General features: G+C 41.8%; 1 protein-coding gene across 5 annotated transcripts in view; it reads right to left on the bottom strand.

Moving 5' to 3' along the window:
- SORBS2 (sorbin and SH3 domain containing 2) overlaps positions 1 to 20455 on the bottom strand; it is a 162713-nt gene that overhangs the window by 4719 nt on the left and 137539 nt on the right. For all 5 annotated transcript variants that reach the window (XM_054720115.1, XM_054720119.1, XM_054720117.1 and 2 more), the window contains 2 exons: positions 18339 to 18542; positions 1379 to 1428 (listed from right to left, as the gene is read on the bottom strand). In XM_054720115.1, the coding sequence (XP_054576090.1) occupies positions 1379 to 1428; positions 18339 to 18542 (254 nt within the window). The remainder of the gene's footprint in view (positions 1 to 1378; positions 1429 to 18338; positions 18543 to 20455) is intronic.

Raw genomic sequence — 20455 nt, 5'->3', positions numbered from 1 at the left:
TTGCAACTTTTTCTATAACGTATTTCGCCACAATTCTGAATTTAGAGACATAAAGCATTGTGTCACTATTTTTTTTTATATGAAAGAGATTAAGCGACACCCTATTATCCTACTAACTGGGGTTGTAATCAAATAGAAATTTCATAAAGCATATTTTATAATGTCCAAGGCAGGATGTCGAAAATGTGCCATTTTCCACCTGTGAGCGCAGCAGTTTCATAAACAGTCAAATGACCACACTGGAAGTTTTAACTCCATGTTACTTAAACCAGTGCGAGGTCACATACCTATTCCTTCATAAAGTCCTTAAAAGCTGCTGCTATAATCTATTAGTAATGCAATCAACCTAAACAGCCCTGACATTTATTCTTGTGTGATGTGATCCTATCGTTGTCTGAGAAAAAAGAAACCCCAAACCCAAAAAACAAACGGAAACTTTAGAATTAAAGGCCATATTTAAACTTTTCCCAGTTAATGGCTTTTTGAATGATTCTTATTTCCAACCTGTTCTTTTCACGGTCTTTTTCCAGCAAGACCTTCTGGCTGGACTCGGGGACAGCAGCCTCAGGGGGGAAATGGTTTCTGAAGGGCATGCTTTTCGCTGAGGGTCAGGTCTGTGAGGAGTGAGAGGGGTGCATGGCCCTGCAGGACTGGCCTGTCCCAATGAGCAGAGCCTGGGCAGCGGGCTGGAGGCTCACCTGTGCTCAGGTAGGCCTGACGGGGCTCCTTCCCGGGTCAGCTCCTGACTCACAGAACAGGGGGGAGCCCATAGGAGGTAGGGCACCTCTGAGTATCTCTCACGGGCAAAATTGGAGCAGGAAAGACACACAACATATGGGTCTTGAAGACAGTGCCTGACCCCTTCGGGTTATCTGGCTACGTATCAGCAGGGAGAAGGAATTTGAAAGTGTAAAAAGGCATGTGATCGAACGACAGTGCCTTTTAAATACTGGCATTTCCAAAGACCCTTCTCAGAACGTAACTTTGGAATTATGTCCCAAATGTGTCCCCTTAAGTCTCCTGTTACATTTTCCTTCTCCCTATGTGCAAAGACAACGTTGGGACATTTCCTGTGCCTTTAAAGCTGTAGTTACTAGGATCTACGTGGCGAGTGAACAGAGAGGAGACAGATTCACAATCTTAGGAATCACTGCAGCTTTGGGAGGCCTTGCTAGTGCACGGATCAGTCTTCTCTGCAGATCACGGGTTTCTTTTTAAAAGTAGCTCTTTCTGTTATGAAGATGGAGACTATGGCAACCCCTCTCCCTCTAGGAGGCCTCCGGTTGCATAGCGGTGCCTTCCTCTACTTGGGTACATCCATCGTCCATGTTGTGGGTCAAGGTTAGTCTTGAATTTAGAAGAGAAGAAGAATACTTACGGTTCCCCCCCACCTTGAATGTTTTCATGAGTAAACACAGGACGCTGTGGCTGAAATGAAATGATTTGCAATGTAATCAATGTTTAAACTGGTACTAGGTAAGAGATAATTTGGATAATGGCATGGTACTTTTCTTAACATTTAATATATCCTGCTGTAAAAAACCAAGAGGAAGAAAAAAGAATACAACCAAATAATGGGTTTCTGCAGGATTAATCATTAAAATATTTTGGAGGGTGCTCTCAATGACTTCAAAAGAACCAAGGTTCGAATGCTTTGAACATATCTACAATCCAGTCTGCTCAAGTTTTAAGGGAAAGTCAGGGCTCGGTCCCATTGATTTTTCAAAAGCCAGGAACATGGCAAGAACATAGACACCAAACCACTGAATGGGAAGTCTGGACACCCTCATACAGCCTTGCTCCTCAGCGTTTTCTCAAGCAAGCAGAAAAGAAACCACATTGAGTCTGACAGCAAAGTATCCACACTCATTCTAATATGCTTTCCCCCCACAGACAACATTTCCACATACGGTACGGATGACAATATCGATAGGCGGACATCCCATGCTACATTTGAATTAACATTCTCTGTTCTCAGTGTGGAGAAACACATGCATTTTAAAAAAGAGAAAACAGAGAACTTTAAATAGAATGCAACAAACAATATCCAGGTAACATGTAGCATTTTACCTTAGAAGAGAAATATTGGTTGGAATTCCCAGTGCACTGAACTCTCAAAAGAGTTTCCTTTCTTTTTATACTAAGCATCAAGACCAGTATCTGTAATAGATACTTATAATATTGGAAATGACAAACCTGAGCATATCCACATAAAGACTGCAATGAATGAAGGTTAACACATCGGTTGAATATGTAAACTCAATGTTGTTTATACTGACTACCTAAATGTTATCGTTTAGGGGAAAATTACTATAATATTCACAACATATTTCAAAAGCATTCTCTTCTAAATGATGGCTACATGGTGAAATGAAGTAAATCAGAGTTTGCATAGCAATGATCAAAGTGACTGTTTGATGATTATTGAATTAGATATTAGATTGATCCAGGTCCATAGACATCAGGGTAAAGGCCAATTCCTGGATCCCAGAGTTATAAGTAGATTCAGGCTGACTAACTTTCCCCTGCAAATTATCCATTGAAATCCCACTGGTCCAAGATTGGATGGGGAACTCTGGGGTTCCTTTCAGTCTATGAGTCTTAATTTTCTCCCTTCCTAAATTCTTTATCCACTCTCTTTCCATCTAAGCCGTCTAGCATACACTACTAAAATTTTAAGCTTTGACTGTAGTAATTGGAAGTATTTGTTAACAGTATTCTTAGAAATTTCACTCAACAGTTTGCATAAATTTAAGACTAAAGAATGGCTAAAAATGTTTAGGCACATGTATGGCTTAAGAGAGTAGAATACTTTACCCCTATAAATCAATATAAAATTACTAACAATATATCTATTATTAAAATTATAAAATATACTATTTACAAATGATAAAGACTAAGCTGTTTTTCAGCCATTTTAAGATAATTGAATTTAATACATTAAATCAATTAAAATATATGAAAAGAGGTAAATATGTCATTTATAAGCCTATATGCTATTATGTTTCTTCAGTTTCTTGTCCAATCACACAAACACACACACACACACAGTGTCCCAAAAAATGTATACGCACTTTAACAGCTGATAGCTCAATTTTGAAAATGAAATGTATTTTAATAAACACTGCCTTTATAATTATTCAAAGTGTGTGTACACATTTTTTTGGGATATATATATATATATATACACATATACATATATATATTAAACTTTATTTTTATTATTGACACTATTACAGATGCCCCATCCCCCCTTGCCCACCTCTACCCAGCCCCTTTCCTCTTCCCTAACTTTTAATGCAGAAATAAGGTGTATATATATATATATGTGTGTGTGTGTGTGTATACATACATATATATAATATATACATATATATTAATTGCTATCAATATTTTGTAATAATTTTTCAGTACACATTTTAGTTCTCTAAACCATTTTGTTCTTTTTTATTCTGCAGTTGATTGTTCTAGCCTTTTTTCATTGTCATAAATAACAATGCTATGAACATTTTATACAAAGAACTGTTTTCTTCTTTTGAACCATTCCTGAGAAATCATTTCCAGGAGTAAAATTTCTGGCCAAAGATTATATTTCAAGCCACATGCTATTGAAACTGTTCACGTTGGTCACGCCAACATACTGTATATAAATATGTAACTTAAAAAAATCTACACTACCATATTTCAAATCACACATCAAGACAGGTCCTGTTTTCTCATAGAAATAGTCAGAGCACCATATTTCTAGTGTACAACAAAGTTAATAAACAATAAATATTATCTGTTCTTGCCTGAAGAGAACGTGTTTTGTAAAATGTATTTCACTGTGCTCTAAAAATGGTGTGCCTATTTCCAACTTTTAAATCATTCTGATACTTTTAAGTTGAGAAAAACCTTACTTTTACTTGTGGCATCTGGGGCTTGGTAAAAGCAAATGTGACTACAACTAATATAATGCTTTGAAAATCAGTATCGTACCTTGTTATTATTGTTATTACAGTTTTACTGGTTTAATTCAATTCAGCTTACCTCATATATCATTGAACTGAATCATCCCTTTGATAATGATAAAAACTGGGCTATTATCAGAGGTCGTGGCTCCCTGATTCCACAGGCCCCTGAGTCTCAAGAACCGTGTTCCTGGATTGCTGGCCAGGAGTGTCTGCTTTCACCCATCTTCCCCACTGTGTCTATTCCTTCACATCCTTCCAAAGGATCCTCCATTACTTTTTTTTTTCTCCTGAGACACCAGTTTTCTGTATGTTTACATTCTCAGGCCAGGATTTAGCACAGCTTTTATCAGCATAGATGTCATGTACCTACTATAATGGCGAGTTTTAGAATTTTCCTAAGGTTACCTTTAAGAGGAATCATTTCCATGCGAATGTGCATGACTGCAAACCAGTGTTGAGGAAAGATGACCATTACAGTATTTGAATTTATTTATTTTACTAGTAAAAGTATTTGGTCACTAGAGGAATACGTAGCAATAATAGATACATTTATGCATTTCTGGTGTTGGCATTGACTACGTAGCCTTGGATATGCACCTTAGGTTCCTGATCTCTAAAATCAAGGAGTTGGATGAGATGAGGATTGAGATCTTGCTTGTCCCCCTCAGGGAATCCATAATGGAATCCACATTTCACAGACATATTTTCTGTGTTATGTATAGGTGCCATCATCGACCTTACTCATTCAGTTGTCAGAGAGCTGGGACAAGGGACATTCATTTACAAGTGTCTCAGTCATGTAAAAACAGTAATAGTAATAATTCAACTTCATTTTTGCAGATCAGTGAGCCAAAACCAAAGATGATTTCTTAAGATCACAGATAAGTAAAAAGCAATAACAGAATTATAATTTTGGCTCTCACTCTTTATAGCATAAAATATTACTATGAGGGAAGAGATGGCCTAAGTTGGTTAAAATCAGCCCTAACCCTAACCCTAACCCTAACCCTAACCCTAACCCTAACCCTAACCCTATTTATTTTTGCCTTTAAGCAGCTATTTATGCTGTGTGGCTACTCAAGCCAATTACCTTAGGGGACTATCTTTTGCGGTTCCTCCTCTTGGTGTTATAACCATGGGCACAAACCTAGAGGAAGAGCTCTGTACTGTATCTGCACTCCATTGCCACCTAATGGTGAGTAGTGGCAGCAACATTTAAGAGTTGTTCGTGCCTTTACTCAGCTCTCACCAAGTTCCTTTAACCTGGATTCATTTTGGAAGAATATTTTAAAGACCACAGAGCAATGTGGAATCGATATTCATCTCTTTTTCTGACCATGTTTTTCCCTTCCCATGTTTTAAATTCTTAAGAAAGGATCACGCTGGCCACCAGAATTTTTGGTCTATGATAATTTCTATTTTAACTATCTACCCAGGCATTTCTATTATTCACGACTTCTTAGCCGTTTTGCAACAAATACAGAACAGTATCCATTTGTGCCACCCAGAAAGGCTCACGTGAACTGTGAATGTATGAATGTGGTTTTCAAGCCAACAGATTACAGACACTGTGCTGGAAATGGTGGGTGAGAATTACATATACCATGCCTGCGTTATCTTGATGAGTCTTAGGGGGGCAATACAAATGAGAGAGCCCAATGGAGCATCATGCTGTTTTCATGGAAGCCTAAATATTTAACATTTTCCTTGGCAACGCAACAATTATTTTTAGTGTAGCTATTTTTAATGTCAAATGTCAAATACGGGTACAATCTTTTTATTTTTTATTTTTTATTTTTTATTTTTATTTTTTATTGATTGCAGGGAGGAAGGTCGAGGGAGAGAGAGATAGAAACATCAATGATGAGAGATTATCATTGATCGGCTGCCTCCTGCATGCCCCCTACTGGGGATCGAGCCTGCAACTCAGGCATGTGCCCTTGACCGGAATCGAACTTGGGACCTTTCAGTCCACAGGCAGACGCTCTATCCATTGAGCCGAACCAGCCAGGGCTAAATACGGGTACAATCGAGACAGGTTTTAAGCACATGCTAATTTTCAAAGCCAGAACCAAGTCACAAACCACTGATCGTATAGGAAGCTGCTTTGAAATATCCTACAATCTCTGGTATCAGTAAAACGTACACTCCCCTAGCTCAGTCTGTCTGACACCCACGTATTTATCTGTGCTGCTGCAGAGGCGTCTCTGGAGGATCACCTATACCTCGTTGTAGGAAATTCTTAAATAAGGAGTCATTGCTACTTTAAATACTAAAGTGTGGGAAAATCTTTGAAAGAGTTAGCAGCAGTTCTAGAGTTCTTATGTCAATTTTCCCCCAGAAAATGTCACTTTTAGTACCCGCAACCAGAATTGGATGAACATCTCCTTTCAATAGTCCCGTGTTTCTGCTTCTCAGCTTATTTTTCCTTCTTAAATTATGAAGTTAAACCAAACTTTTGCATAAATCTAAAGAATATAGACTATTCATGTTCCACAACAACACATATAACATGCCTAATGTAAAGATCTGGCAAAGAAAACAACCTTAAGGTGACCCAAAGCATACCATATCACTGGCCCGTGGGAAACTTGTGGCTGGCCATGTTAATTATGGAAAAAGCTTTTTTGTTTTTTTGGTTTTGGAGAAGGCCCTTCTGTGGAGTCTAAGAATCTCCTCAAATCAACATCCCTCCTTCTCTATGGCAACACAAACCTCTGCCCCAGAAACAAAACGAGGTCTTATTCAAAGGAGCAAAAAGCACAACGATGGGATCAACGCAGAGAAGTCTCCACGATTTCTAAGAACGGCAAAGGCAGATTTCTTTGCAGGGAAGCCCTTCACCACTTGCGGACCCGCCGTCACCTAACAGACCTTGTAGGGTTAAACCAGGCCCATCACGACAGAGACGGTGAAGGGACTGGCTCGTGCGGAGAGGAACCTCCCTAGCGCCCCGCTCCTTCCTCAGGATCCCCAGTACCGGTTAGCCTCCCTCATGGTCAAGTTTGACCTTTACGCTCGGTCAGTGCTGTCAGGAGACTGGGAGAACCTAGAGTCCAGAGCCGCGCAGGCTGCAAAAGGGTCGTGGGGCGGGTGAAGCACACATCACCAGGGCAACGCCATGTTTTGCAACAAGATCGTGGATTCTGAAACATCCACCTAAACTGGACGACGTGGAAGCAAACATTGCCCGGAGCGTGTGAGCTCAGTACAGGGTGGGGCCGAAGTGCGTTGACAGCTGTGAGCACGCGGGACACAGAGTTGATGCTTGTGTTACTATTGATTGATTCTTGTATTATTTTCCATACGAACAGCTGCTAACCTACTTTCGCCCCAGCCTGTGCTTTATTGGCCGCGGCTTTATCCTTTGCCCTGAGGACAATGACCGCAAAGCGGGGATTTACGGAGAACATTTGCACAGAAGCACGCGACGAGGTGGAAGACACGCTGCACCCTTAGCTGTCTGGTGGAGAGTCTGGCCGTGTCTGTCTGGATTTGGGGGCGCTCACACAAGCACATTCCGCCAACAGTTAGGATGGGATTTTCGTGTGGATCTGATGCTGTAGCTCATCATCAGTTGGTCACTTCATCTCAAGGTTACCTCTACCCTACCTGACCGGCAAAGGACAGAAGGACAAGCGAGGAAGAGCCAGCCCCCTGAGGGTGCGTGTGTGTGGCCAGGGTGCCTGGCTCAGGGAAGGGGATCCGTCCCTACCCTGTGGGAACCGCTGAGCCCTCTGACAGGCGAGCTGCAGGACCTCCTAGTCATCACTGGGCTACGCGGAGGCTTACCCAAGACAAACATCTCGCCTTTTACATCGGCCTGGAAAAGCCACAAGAAGTGAGTTAGTTCTCATCTCATCCTCCAGCGTCAGGAGGAGCTGCCTGCTTGTTTTCCATGCACACACAGCATGCCAGGCCCCTGCACATGGCCGCATGGGAAGGGTCTCACCCTGCAGACAGCTCCTCCGGCTGCCCCTGCCTTCCACACCACAGGCATCCGTTGTGCTTCAATCCGAACGCGCAGGCAGAGCAGAGCAGAGCAGAGCAGAGATGTCTGAATGCAGTGGACATGGCTAAGAGCACATACCAGAAACCGTGTGTCTTTAACAGAATGTTTAACAACTGGGTTCAAGACACCCTTAGATCTGGCCTGTTTTCTTTGTGTTTATTTGAATAGCTACGAAGTAAGAAAGAGGGCAATTTTACTTACTATCCTTCCAATTGCATAGGAAGTGCCAATCATTGTCAGGGTGGGGGGGGGATATTCTAACAAAACACATAAGAAGAAAATATGACTTTTCTGGGGAAAATGATGAAATGTGATTAAATACTAAATACTGTCCTAACTCCAAGTACCTTGTGACTATGTTGGTGTTCTTTCGAAGCAAGATTTTTAATTCGACCGTGAATGAGTTACCGTCCTTGTGTGTGGGTGTGCTTTATTTTCTTTCCAGCGGTGGACGAAATTAGCAATGCATCCTGTGGTATTGGGACTTGGCTTATGAGAACCTTTGTGGGACCAAAGGACCTTTAAATAAAAGCGTGGGGTTTTCTCAACTCTCATTTAGGACAATGTTCGTGATAATTAGCGATGAGTGACCTAAACTCCGCAGCCTCTGGGGATGAGATGGGTTAGGCATTGTTCTTCAGGCTTGTGGCAGGGGAGGCTGGATGCCCTCCAACATCCATCCTCTCCTCCGTCCGTCCTCAGTAATGAAATCCCGCATGGTAGGTAGGCACGTGGCCATTCTGGATGAAGTCTCTAGCCCAGTCTGGTACTGAGATGCGCTCATGCGGTGAGTGCTGACAGATGGGAATGTGCGCTTTCTGGGAAGTGGCCTTCAAGAGGTACACACTCCCTTCCTCGTTCCTCCTTCCTGCATGGCGGGATGAGGACGGGACGGCTGGAGCAGGTGAAGCCACTGTGCAGCGGGCGCTTCTCTCTGAGGATGGTGAGGCCAAAGGAAAAGGGGATCTCTTGGGTTCTCTACTGACTACGGAGCCACATGCCAGCCCTGGGTGCTTACCTTTATGCGTAAGAGAAACATACTTCTACCTGGTTTTAAGCTAGACTTATTTTGCGTCTTCTGGCACTGCAGCTACCCCGATCTTGACGAATACAGGGAAGATTGTCTATAAGCATCAGGGCTCATGGAGAGAACTACCATGTAGCTGTTGGAAGGATGCGGATGAACATATTAGGGAGAATCAGGGTTTCATTTTATGTTGGAAACTGTGCTGGGGGGACCACCTTCTGATGGGATGGCTGGAGGGTGAGGAGACTTCCTTATGGGAAGTGAGTTTCTTAGAAGAAACCAAGAAAGAGCCTTCCTAGCGCTTCATAAAGAGCTTCTATCGCAATTGGAGCCCTCATCCTGTAAGTCTCCTTCACAAAATATTCTCTTAGGTGGAACAGGAAGTTCAGCTTGTGGAAAAGCTGAGGAGTATAATGACTTTTCTTATGAAACACCATTATTTAAAGAAAAGATGCTAGCAAGATGAGAAAATATTGGATGCTGATTTATCTATCAACCTCCTTCTATTTTTCAGTCTTCTGTCACTTACAAAGTAGTGGTACATTTTACTTTATGGAAAATTTTGGATCGCATGTGACAAACTTACACTGTCTGAGGAAAATTTTTAAAAGAATCAAATTGCATTAAATTAGGATGGGTTAAGCCCTAGCCGGGTTGGCTCAGTGGATGGAGCATCGGCCTGTGGACTGAAGAGTTCTGGGTTCGATTCCAGTCAAGAGCACATGCCCGGGTTGTGGGCTCAATTCCCAGTAGGGGGCGTGCAGGAGGCAGCCGATCAATTATTCTCTCTCATCGTTGATGCTTCTGTCTCTCTCTCCTTTCCTCTCTGAAGTCAATAAAATATATGTATTAAAAAAAATTAAGATGGGTTAAATAAAAAAAAAACACCAGTGGTTGATAGGGATTGATAAAGTTGTAATGATTTCCTGCACACTATACTTTGCCTAGTAAAACATTATTAACATTTTACTTTCTCTTAGCTTTTAGTGCTAGGTCCCTTTCCTTTGTAACTCTAACATCCTTGGCATGGAAGGAATAGGAAGCCTTCTTAAAGGACTCAGGTCAGCACAGCTGGTCACTGTCAGATGTGGGGTTAAACGACAAAAAAAAAAAAATGGTCTAAAACTTGTAGTTGGTTCCATTTGTATTTAATTATTGTCTTATTTAGGACAATTTTCATAATAATCAGTGACGATGGACCTAAAATCTGCAGTCGCTGGAGAGGAAATGCGTTAGGCATTGTTCTTCAGGGTTGATGCCAGCAAGACGAGAAAACATTGGATGCTGATTTATTTATCAAACTCATTATCTTTACGGGCACAAATAACTTCAGGCAGTTTATAATCTCTCTGTGAATAGAAAAGTAATTTATAAGGTTTCAAAAAAAAAAACAACAAACCTCAGTGGGGGATTAAAAATTAACATTTGCTCTCACAGAGGGGATGAAACAGAAAAAACAAAGCCAGTTTTCTGGAGGTGGTTATTTGATGTGGTTACTCAGGTATTATTTTCAAACAGCTTTATGGCGGACACCTCCGTTCTCTCCTCACATTCTGCCAGTGCCTGAGCCCTAAAGCCCCCGTCTCTTAAATCACGGAACACCGATTCTAAGTTACGCTCGCCTTACTGACTAAGCTTAATGGCGGGAGAACAAGGAGACAGGCAAGAAATAAATACTTTGTCCTTAAAAAGAAAACCACAGAGAGCGGGGTGGGGGGTGGGGGAAGGCAAGTTCTCAGTCTTAGACATTATCCGAGTGTTATTATCTTAAAAATTTCCTGCCAGCAAAGATTAAAACCTCAAAGGGCAAAGATCAATTAGTCTTCAAGGATTCCATTTTTTCAGACATTTTTCCTTTCATGCGTAAGAGGAATTCACACGGCCGGACGATTCTGGTGGGTGGATCTGCTGAGTGGGTGGGTGGGTGGGAGATTCCCAAATGGCCCTTCGCAGGTGCCGGCTCTTCCCAGAACAGCCTCGGTGGCCCCATCTCTGCAGGGGCTCTCGTGCCAAGTTCTAAAGGTTGAATGTGAAGGTGAGTTATTACTTGAAGTCTATCACCTCTTGCCTAAAGGGGAAAACTTTGGCTCATTCTGATCATAAATGCAAAACTTGTCCACGAGGGAGTGATTTCATTCTGTGATTGTCGTCCAGTCTCTTTCCAAGGCTAGTCATTCATTTTGGCAAAATCTTTTAAAACACTCTCCTTAGGGTGTTTTAAAATAGCAGTAGAGCTGCCAGCCTGCACATCTCAGAGGTAGATGCTTGGTTCACGCCTACAACCAAAGGAGCTGCATTCCTGCATTCTTATCAATTTACTTCAGTTTTGTGGGAGAACAAGGCTCAAGACAGTCCAGGCCCAGGAGCATCCTGCCCTCAGGCTCTGCTGACCTGGCCGATGGTGGTGTGTGGGTGTGTGGGTGGGGGGGGGCGGACAGCACAGGAGGCGATGAGTCCACTGAGACGTGACAGAGAATGACAGCTACAAAGCTGACACCTTTGAGTGAGATGGTTCTCCTGCTGACCCTCAACTTAAAAAAAAAATCTTAGGTAAATTTCGGTTTTTCTCCTGCCTATGGGTATAGCCGCTATGCAAATATATATTTTAACTTTTTGGATAGAGGCCATGCTGCTGTTGTTAAAAGTTAGCTTTCAGTCTTGAAGTGACTTTTTTTAGATCTTGTAAGATGGCACAAATCTAAATACATACATGTCATTAATTAAGTCCATAGAAAGACATGCAAGAAACCACACACAAGATGCAGTTACCTTTAATTTTGGTGAACTTATTTCCTGCTGGTAAGAGTGTTTAGGGAGGAGAGGTGGTGAGTAGGACTGGGCAGGCTGAGAAAGCGTAGAGACCAGCTGTGAGGCCGAGGCCAAGGGGGGAGGGGAGGGAGGGGAGGGAAGCAGACAGCTGGGAAAGGGTGTAGACGGTCCATCTCTCTAGGAAAATGAAGGTAGCTTAAATATTGAGGAAAGACAAGATGAGATTATGCTTGTGTCCAGAATGAGGTCACATGGTCAGCCGTTAGATAACATCCCCCTTATTTAAACAAGTTCAAAGTTAAGCAGTACTGGTGACATTTATCACAAATTCTTGCTTTAAAAGCATGAACGTTTTCTTTTGAATTTCATTCAAGATTTCCAGTGGGTATGATCAGTTTCATTTTTCTGATGAGAGAGGTAAGAATCCCCATAGTCTGTAGGCAGATAGAAGTTCCTGGGACCCAAGCCCTATATCTAATCATGTCTTAAAATTAAACTGAAGAGAAAATGAGCCATTTAAGTGATCAACTAGAATCATGCTTGACTGACTGCAGTGAATGATCTCTATTATGCAGCAGTGTGTTTAGTTGGTACAGATGCAGGTATGGCTGGGTTCTTTGTTCAGGTGAGGTTTTCTCTCCGGGTTGAGGGACAGCCAAGCCTCAGGGTCCGCGGGCCTCATGGGCACCGACCATTATTTAAGCCCAAGGAGACCCTGTGTAGGCCAAGTGCCTCTACATTTGTTATTGGTAAGACCTAAGTAGCAAATTATGGGGTTTAAACATGATTTTCATTTTCAGAAATCTTTCAATAGAAGACCCATGGGGGACTTGCATAGTGGCATAATATGAATCATTCATTCTTTTTGTCTCATAATTTTGATATTTTCCAGTAACCATATTTGCTACTTAATTCACAGATTACATATGTGAGATATTGGGTTTTCGTTTTCTTAAAAGAGAACTTGACAAGCTAAAGATTCAGGGTGTTAGCCCTCTTTACTGATTAAAATTATGGCCCAAGTTTCTTGCTTTTTAAAATGAAAATGGCAGGACCCAGTTCTTCAGTAGTCACCGATTTGAAGAAAACTCGCTCTTCAGAAAGAGTTGAGAGGGAACCAGAACACTATCTTCCTTCCTTCCTTCCTTCCTTCCTTCCTTCCTTCCTTCCTTCCTTCCTTCCTTCCTTCCTTCCCTCCTCCCTCCCTCCCTCCCTCCCTCCCTCCCTCCCTGCCTTCCTTCCTTTCCTTTCCTTTCCTTTCCTTCCTCCTTCCTCCTTTCCTTTCCTTTCCTTTCCTCTTTCCTTTCCTTTCCTTTCCTTTCCTTCCCTTCCCTTCCCTTCCCTTCCCTTCCCTTCCCTTCCCTTCCTTTTATTTGGTATCAATTTCCTCATCTCTAAAGTGGAGATGATAGTATAACCCACCTTAAATATGAATGTATAGCTGTAAATAAATAATGGAACTATATTATACATTTCCATCATTATTAAAATTTGCTGTGCTGCCATATACTCCTCCACCCCCAACTTATACAGTGCTTGTTTCTTGTAAGGAAAACCTCTAAGGCAATGTTCATTAATATGATTAGCTGTCCTAGCTAATTGTCATAGGACAGGTTAGTTCTTCAGGGATTAGGCAATATTGAAATACCTCCTTATTGGTGTGAGCGGCACGGCTGTGTTCCTTGGGGGCTCTAGGGCCTGGGAGGGTGGCTACTGCACCTTGTGAGCAGCCGTGTTTCCTCTCCTCTTCCTCCTCTTCGATGTACAGGCTCGGTGTCACCTTGGGGCCATCATGGCCCCACCACGAGGTGTCTGGGTCTTGAGATTCAAGCCCTCCTCGGATGCCTGACATCACCCCCTCACAGAGTTCCTCCTCTTCCTCTCCAATGACAGGGAGGGTTTGGGGCAAGGGAGCCACATTAGTGTGTGCAGAGGCCACAAACTTATCCCCTAGGACTTCCGATACCTTTTCAGGGCTTGCAAAGCCTTTTCTCATTGTTGTCAAGTCTGCACACTTGTTCTGGGTTGTCTTTCTGGGATCCTGGACTGGCGTTGTCTCATAGGGATGGACTGGAGTTGAGGTCGCACCTGCGCCACGTAAGGGTGGCCGAGGGGAAGGTGATTTGGCAGGTGCAGCTGCTGGAGGCGATGGTAGGGGAACTGAGGGTTCCTCTTTAATTTCAAGGGTGATCTCCTCTGGGACGTTTGGCTCGGCTTGGTCAGCTGGTAAGGTGAAAGCACCGAGCTTCTCTAATTCATCCAAGAAGTTGTCCAAGAAAGGAATCAAAGGGTTTGCCGGAGGACCCTGAGCTGCCAGGGACGGCCACCCCTGGGCAGGCCCCTGGTGAGCTCCGTTATCTGGGCCAGGAGAAGCTCTGTGCGTGAGAGGAGGGGCTGGTTCCCTGGGAGCCAACTTAAAAATGAGCAGGGAATGTGGAGCAAAAGAAAGGAAGAAACCAAGAAAACAACAACAGTGTATCAAAACACAGAGGCAGAAATGCAGGAAAGGCAGTGAACACAGGACAATATTTTATGGTGTGGTATAGATTTGAAGATACTTTGCTGGATTTTTCTTACATAAAACCACTAGCATGTTAATTAGACATTTATTTGGGAAATGAAGCTCTCCTAGTATTCGGAAGGGGTCTTCAGTGTCAAATGACAAAACAGAGCTGTCAGAGCGATGATAAGGATAGACAGTGAAACCTTAAGAGATTTAATTTCATTTAACAAACAGACTACCTCTTTTAAACGAGGTTCCCAGATAGTGACTTAGTAGTAGAAATGACTTTGAAATGACATTAATGTAGAATGAAAGCCAATAATTAAACCTTTCTCAGCTGCCGAATTTGTGATGTGTTCTTGCTTCCTGAAGCAGTGCCCAATCCTATGGACTTCCATAATTTTCTCACCTATGTTTGCCAGGCGATTATAACATATGGCATACAATATTTTTACATCTTGATACATGAACACATTTCTAAATGAGTAAGTTTGGAAAAATATGTTTTGAGAACAGAAACCCAGGATCAGAATGAAACTGAACTTACGCTAATTCTTCAAAGTTTTTAAAAAATTCAAAGTAAGTGATTACATTGGAAGGGAGCATATGATGTTGGTGGGAAAAATCTTCTGCTAGGACTCCCATCTCTCTCAATAGCTTGACATGTTATGTAAATTTGGGGAGGTATAATTTAAGCCGAATCTTCTGAGTAAAAGTAGACTTCTGTGTATCTTAATATTATTGCTATGTTTTGGATATATTGAAGAAAACAGAATTTTTATGTAAATTCATTCAGAGGTCTAGAAGCGCTGCCTAGTAACATTCTAATACATGTATCTATTGCTACTGGGCTGGAAAGGATGGTTCATGCCGTGCATGTGAGGGCCTTGAGAGAGGCTAGTGGGTGACATTTTACTTTAGTTCTTCCCAGGGAATGGTTTTGGTTTGGAAAGAAAAAATGTTCAAGAAAGAGTATGGAGATGTGCTTTCTGTTTGGTTATTCAGGGTGAGTTGGTGGTTCTGCACTCAGCACTCTGGGGGCCAGGGCCTTAGTACATATCAGTGCACCATGGACCCCCACTTAAGCTTTGACTTCTGTGTCCTATAATAGGAATGGGGCATTTACAGAATTTGTTTAGCTGTGTGTGTGTGTGTGTGTGTGTGTGTGTGTGTGTGTTTAAAGCAAATATGCCATGTCACCAGGTGGTGGAATAAATGAGACAAAGTGTCATAAAACTCATGTGAGCATCTTATAGAAGATTCAGGACTACGGCTTCTTAGCACTTGCTACAAAGAAATACTCTACACTTGGTCTATTACTGGATAGACAGACATTCCTAGCAAGTCCTGTATATATTTAATATTTAATAAGATAGAAATGACCTAAGTCTTATTTGATGGTCTAGAGAAGTTCCCTTATTGGCCAGAGTCCTACTGTATGCTCTAAGCCAAGTGGTCAGCAAACTGCAGCTCGCGAGCCACATGTGGCTCTTTGGCCCCTTGAGTGTGGCTCTTCTGCAAAATACCACGGCCTGAGTGAATCTATTTTGAAGAAGTGGCATTAGAAGAAGTTTAAGTTTAAAAAATTTGGCTCTCAAAAGAAATTTAAATTGTTGTACTGTTGATATTTGGCTCTGTTGACTAATGAGTTTGCCAACCACTGCTCTATGCTATGCAACACAAGAACAGATTTTGAAAGTCTGTGAAATAAATAATAAATTCAAGATGATTGCTTTTCACTTGCACTTTCTCTCATGGTCAGGAATATTATGTGGATGCAAAAGATTTTTAAATTCTACCCTGATCACTACTACTATTGCAATGCCATTACCACCATAGTCACTAATCTATGTTTAACAGGTTCAAAGCACTTAGCTTTATAATGGACGTATTTCCACTGAAAGTCAAATTAAGTATCCTGGGATACTCATATCACAAAAATATACCTATAATACAAAAATCATTAGAATTGGATTCTACTGTACAAAAAGCAAGAATATCAGAAATATTATCAACTTATATTTGAGCCACCCCTGAAATACAATATATCAAGAAATGTGATTGAGTGTGTCAAAGTGTGATTCATAAATCACTTAAATTCCTTCTTTTATTTGAAAATATCAGTTAGAAAATAGGATATGTAGCATGTGTTGGATATCGTCGCTTAGAAGTACATTATAGTTCTTTTTCTGAAAATGATGGCGTTCTACACTACTGAGAAGTTTCCTTCATTGAGCCAATATCAGAGCACAGATTACCAGAGGGGATAAAACCATTAAGAATTTTTTCCAAATTCTGGATGTAAGATTTTCAACATATTTTTTCCCCAGCAGTGAGAATAAAACACTAATTAGTTATTAGTGAAATTTGTACATTTCTCTATTTATAAAATTTAAAATCTGGTGTTCTAAGAAAAAACTTAGGAAACTGAAAATACATTTAAATCGTATTCACAACAAAGATTAAAACACTGTAATCTAAAATATTACATTGCCAATTAATTAGGACATTTTGGAAGAATTTCTTAAATGTTAAAATAAGCCTTTGTAGAGATACATGCTTATTCTTTCTTATATAATTTTATTTGAAGGTACAGTTGCTTTAGAATTTATTTGGTAGTTCATTTAAGATGACTGAATAGTGGGTAAGCCAAATATGCAGATGAGGATTCTTACCTTTTCATTTATCAGTAGGAACTACTAAAGGAAGAATGTTGATCTCTAAGTGCTAAGCTCTGGTAGTGAAGTAAGTATACTGAAGAAGATTCTGGAAAACTTTATAACCAATCAACCATAATTGGACGGTACCAAATGGTTCCATTACCCAATGGTAATGGATTGAGAATAATTACACCGCAACTGAAACTCATTCTTCAAAGAGAAGTAGAATGAATATAAATGCCAACCTTTGCCCTTTTAAAGAAAATGCTTCTCTTAAAATAGGAGATAGGAGATCTTAGATTATTTGCTTTTGTAAAATCCTCCTAAGACTCATTTTCAAGGAGAGGGTTAGGGCCCTGGGGGTGCTACTTGAGGTGGTCTCGCATTGGAACATGAAATGACTGTACAACATCCTTTGTTGATGTTATGTTGCTGGCTCTAGATGGCTTATTTCCCATGTCCTAGCCTTGATCTTAATTATTTATTAAAACAATCAATAAATTATGCAACATCATATACTTTTTATATGTTCAGAAGTACTTACAATATTTTGGAACTAACTCCTTGGTAATTTAAAGTTTTATACTAGGAGGTTAATTAAAAGGTGAAAGAAATCCCTAAATACTATCCATAAGAAGAACACACCATATTATAACTTCACAGAAAATTAAGAAAAAAATTCACATTATGAGTAAAGAAAGTAGAATGGCCCTTTCTGGTTAACCAGTTCAGGGAGCAAAGTTCCTTTTAGGCCAGATATTGAGAAAGATAATCATCTGCAGCCACCAGCTCAAGTGAGATAGTAGAACTGGTACATAATTATCCTAAAACTATGGAATACACACGAGGGCACCTGATGACCAATGACATTTTCATTCAGTCTAATAAACAAACTGACTTACAGATCTTAATTTAAAAATTTTACTCTATTTCTCTTTATTAAAATATCTCAAGACTTCTACAGAATTTTTCAACCTAATTACCATGTACTTGGAAATAAACCATTTTGGGATCTATTGATTTATCTGTAGGTGCATATATATGCATACATACATATGTATATAATCCATTTAATATATACACATATAAAATTAAGCTTTAGAAAAAAAAATCACGTTTCAAAAAACCTGAGTTTCAGAAAGCAGGTATATTTATCCACAATATGGGCTCTTATGATACTAATTTTTCTCTTTCGGTATTTTAACTCGAGAAAATGAAATTCTCAAAATCAAGCATTAAACCTTTATGCCAGCACCCATAAGAAAAATTATATTGACTTGTCACTCAAACTTGGAAGCATAACTTGTAAATCCCTTGCTCTGCAATAAAGATGATGTTCTTAATGACCGAATATCACCCATTATCTTACGCCAAGCTCCCAAGTGTTCTCCTAATATGCTGAGTGTCTTCTTACCTTGTTGGAACTTAAGCTGTGGATTCTGTCACTCGAGTAGCTGTGGGGTATTGGAGGGTCGGGGTAATCCTCGGCGCCTTTGGCTGTGTTCCTCTTCACGACTTCTACATAGGAAACAGGGAAGATGCCTTGTCTGCTGGTTCCTGGAATTTTACCTTCGTACCAGTTCTGATCAACTCTTTTGAGAAGAATAACTCTGTCTCCCTGTAATGAACATGAGGAAAATGCATTATAAGCAGGGAGGTGACAACATAAGAAATATAATTGCCAGCGTTTCTAACAAACAATAGTTTTTCATTTGGGAGAGTGTTATAGCTCCAGTTTCATTTATTCAGGAGAAGGCAGCTAAAGTCTCAGTTCATTCCCAAATAACAGCTGATCAACATATATGCCATGTAGCCACCCATGCACGACATCTTTCCCTAAGGGTGCTTGGCTAATGTGAATGGGCTCATACATGTTCATACTGGTTCCGTGTGAAATGTCAAAAAGCAGAACGGTTTAATAGGCAATGTCTCCTAGACAGCAGCGTCCTGTCGCTGACAGAAGCCACAGAATGAGGTTCCGCAGGAAGGAGGAGCTTCGGAAAGTGTCACTCAGCTCTCTGTGACGGCTGCGGGAACCAGCCCCCGGAAGGGATGAAGTTGGACGGCACACCATTTTTCTTTTCACCCTGCACATGCTAACTAGTAACCAAGAGGGACGCGAATGGGGTGGGCAGAGACCGCCCTTGTGACAATCCATGTCTGTGGCCAGGGCTGCATCCAGACGGCCTCGCACCAGCATCCGTTCCGAATGATGGGTCGCCATGCCACAGTGGCCATGAAGTCTTTTTATAGAACCCCCGGCTTTTGGAATAATAGAACTTTCTACAATCACTAATCCTGCCACCTGCAGGGATCAAGCCAATGCCACAAAACAGTTTACAATTTAACTCAAAACCACATGTGGCCCAGAAATAAATGGGGAAGATGTGGTTAGACGGTAAAACGCGGCGCAGCTGCATCCAGCAGATCATGTGGAAGTCGGCAGCTGCACCTGCTAGGACCATAGAGGCGGCTGATGCAGGTCAGAGCTTCGGCACCGCAGGGAGGCCTTTGTCAGGGGAAAGTCTGGGGAAAGAAAGGCCTTTGTCAGGGGCACTCAAGGTGAAAGTCTGCTTTTGGCCAGATGCTGGGTGGTTTATCTACCAGTGATGGGCAACCTTTTGAGCTTGGTGTGTCAAACTTCGCCAAAAAACTGAGCATAACTCGGGTAGTGTGTCACTTTGAGGAAGAAACATTATTTCACAAATGTTTCATCCTCAGGAGCAGCAAATGTTTCATCCTCGGCATGCGGTCACTGCGGCCGCGTGTCATCAGAAATGGCTACGCGTGTCAGTGCTGACACGTGTGTCATAGGTTCGCCATCACTGAATTCTAGACTGTCCCATGGCCACGGAGCAGAACATACCACAGCTAAGTGGGTCTCCCTGCATCTTAAGCTTGCCCTGCTTTTCTCTGTAACACACCGACATGAGGCTGATGCCAGGCTACTGCTTGAGCTATAATTGCATTGGCGGAAGCTTCCATGGAAAGAATGAAACTAGCTGATAAAGATGCCGTGTGGCAGCTGGGAGGGTAGGAGAGAATCGGTTGATGATGCAGGCCCAGGTCTCAAAGGCGAGGAGGTGAGGCTCTGGAGCCAGGAGGAGAACAGGGGTCCTTCCCTGCATTCACCGCAGGCAGGGGGCGCGCTTGGCCCGCCCCCATGTGACCAAGGTCTAGTCTGTACGGTGCGCAGACATGCAGGCGCCTCAAGCAAACGGATGGGACTGCTTAGCAGACACCGAACACGGTTGATGGGCCCATTCCCAGGTGTGGAAAGGAGCAAGTGAGCGTGCTTGCCGTCCTGCTAGGAAGAGGCACTAGGATCGGATAGGCTTCCAGGGAAACGGGGGACAGTCATGAGGCCCCGAGAAGGAAAAATGCTCCCCGGGAAGAAACAGCGTCCTGACTGCAGGACCTTTCTCCTGGATTCCAAGGTCAACATATTATTAATCAAAATGCAAAAAGAAACGGAATGATAAGGCAGCAGAAGAGCAACCCTTTGCAGGCTATGGAAGTGCTTTTCCCGTT

The sequence above is a fragment of the Eptesicus fuscus genome, chromosome 8, assembly GCF_027574615.1.
Source record: "Eptesicus fuscus isolate TK198812 chromosome 8, DD_ASM_mEF_20220401, whole genome shotgun sequence".
NCBI classification, from domain to species: Eukaryota; Metazoa; Chordata; class Mammalia; order Chiroptera; family Vespertilionidae; genus Eptesicus; species Eptesicus fuscus.
The sequence above is the reverse complement of the archived record's forward strand: the minus strand, read 5'-3'. Positions and strand labels throughout refer to the sequence as shown.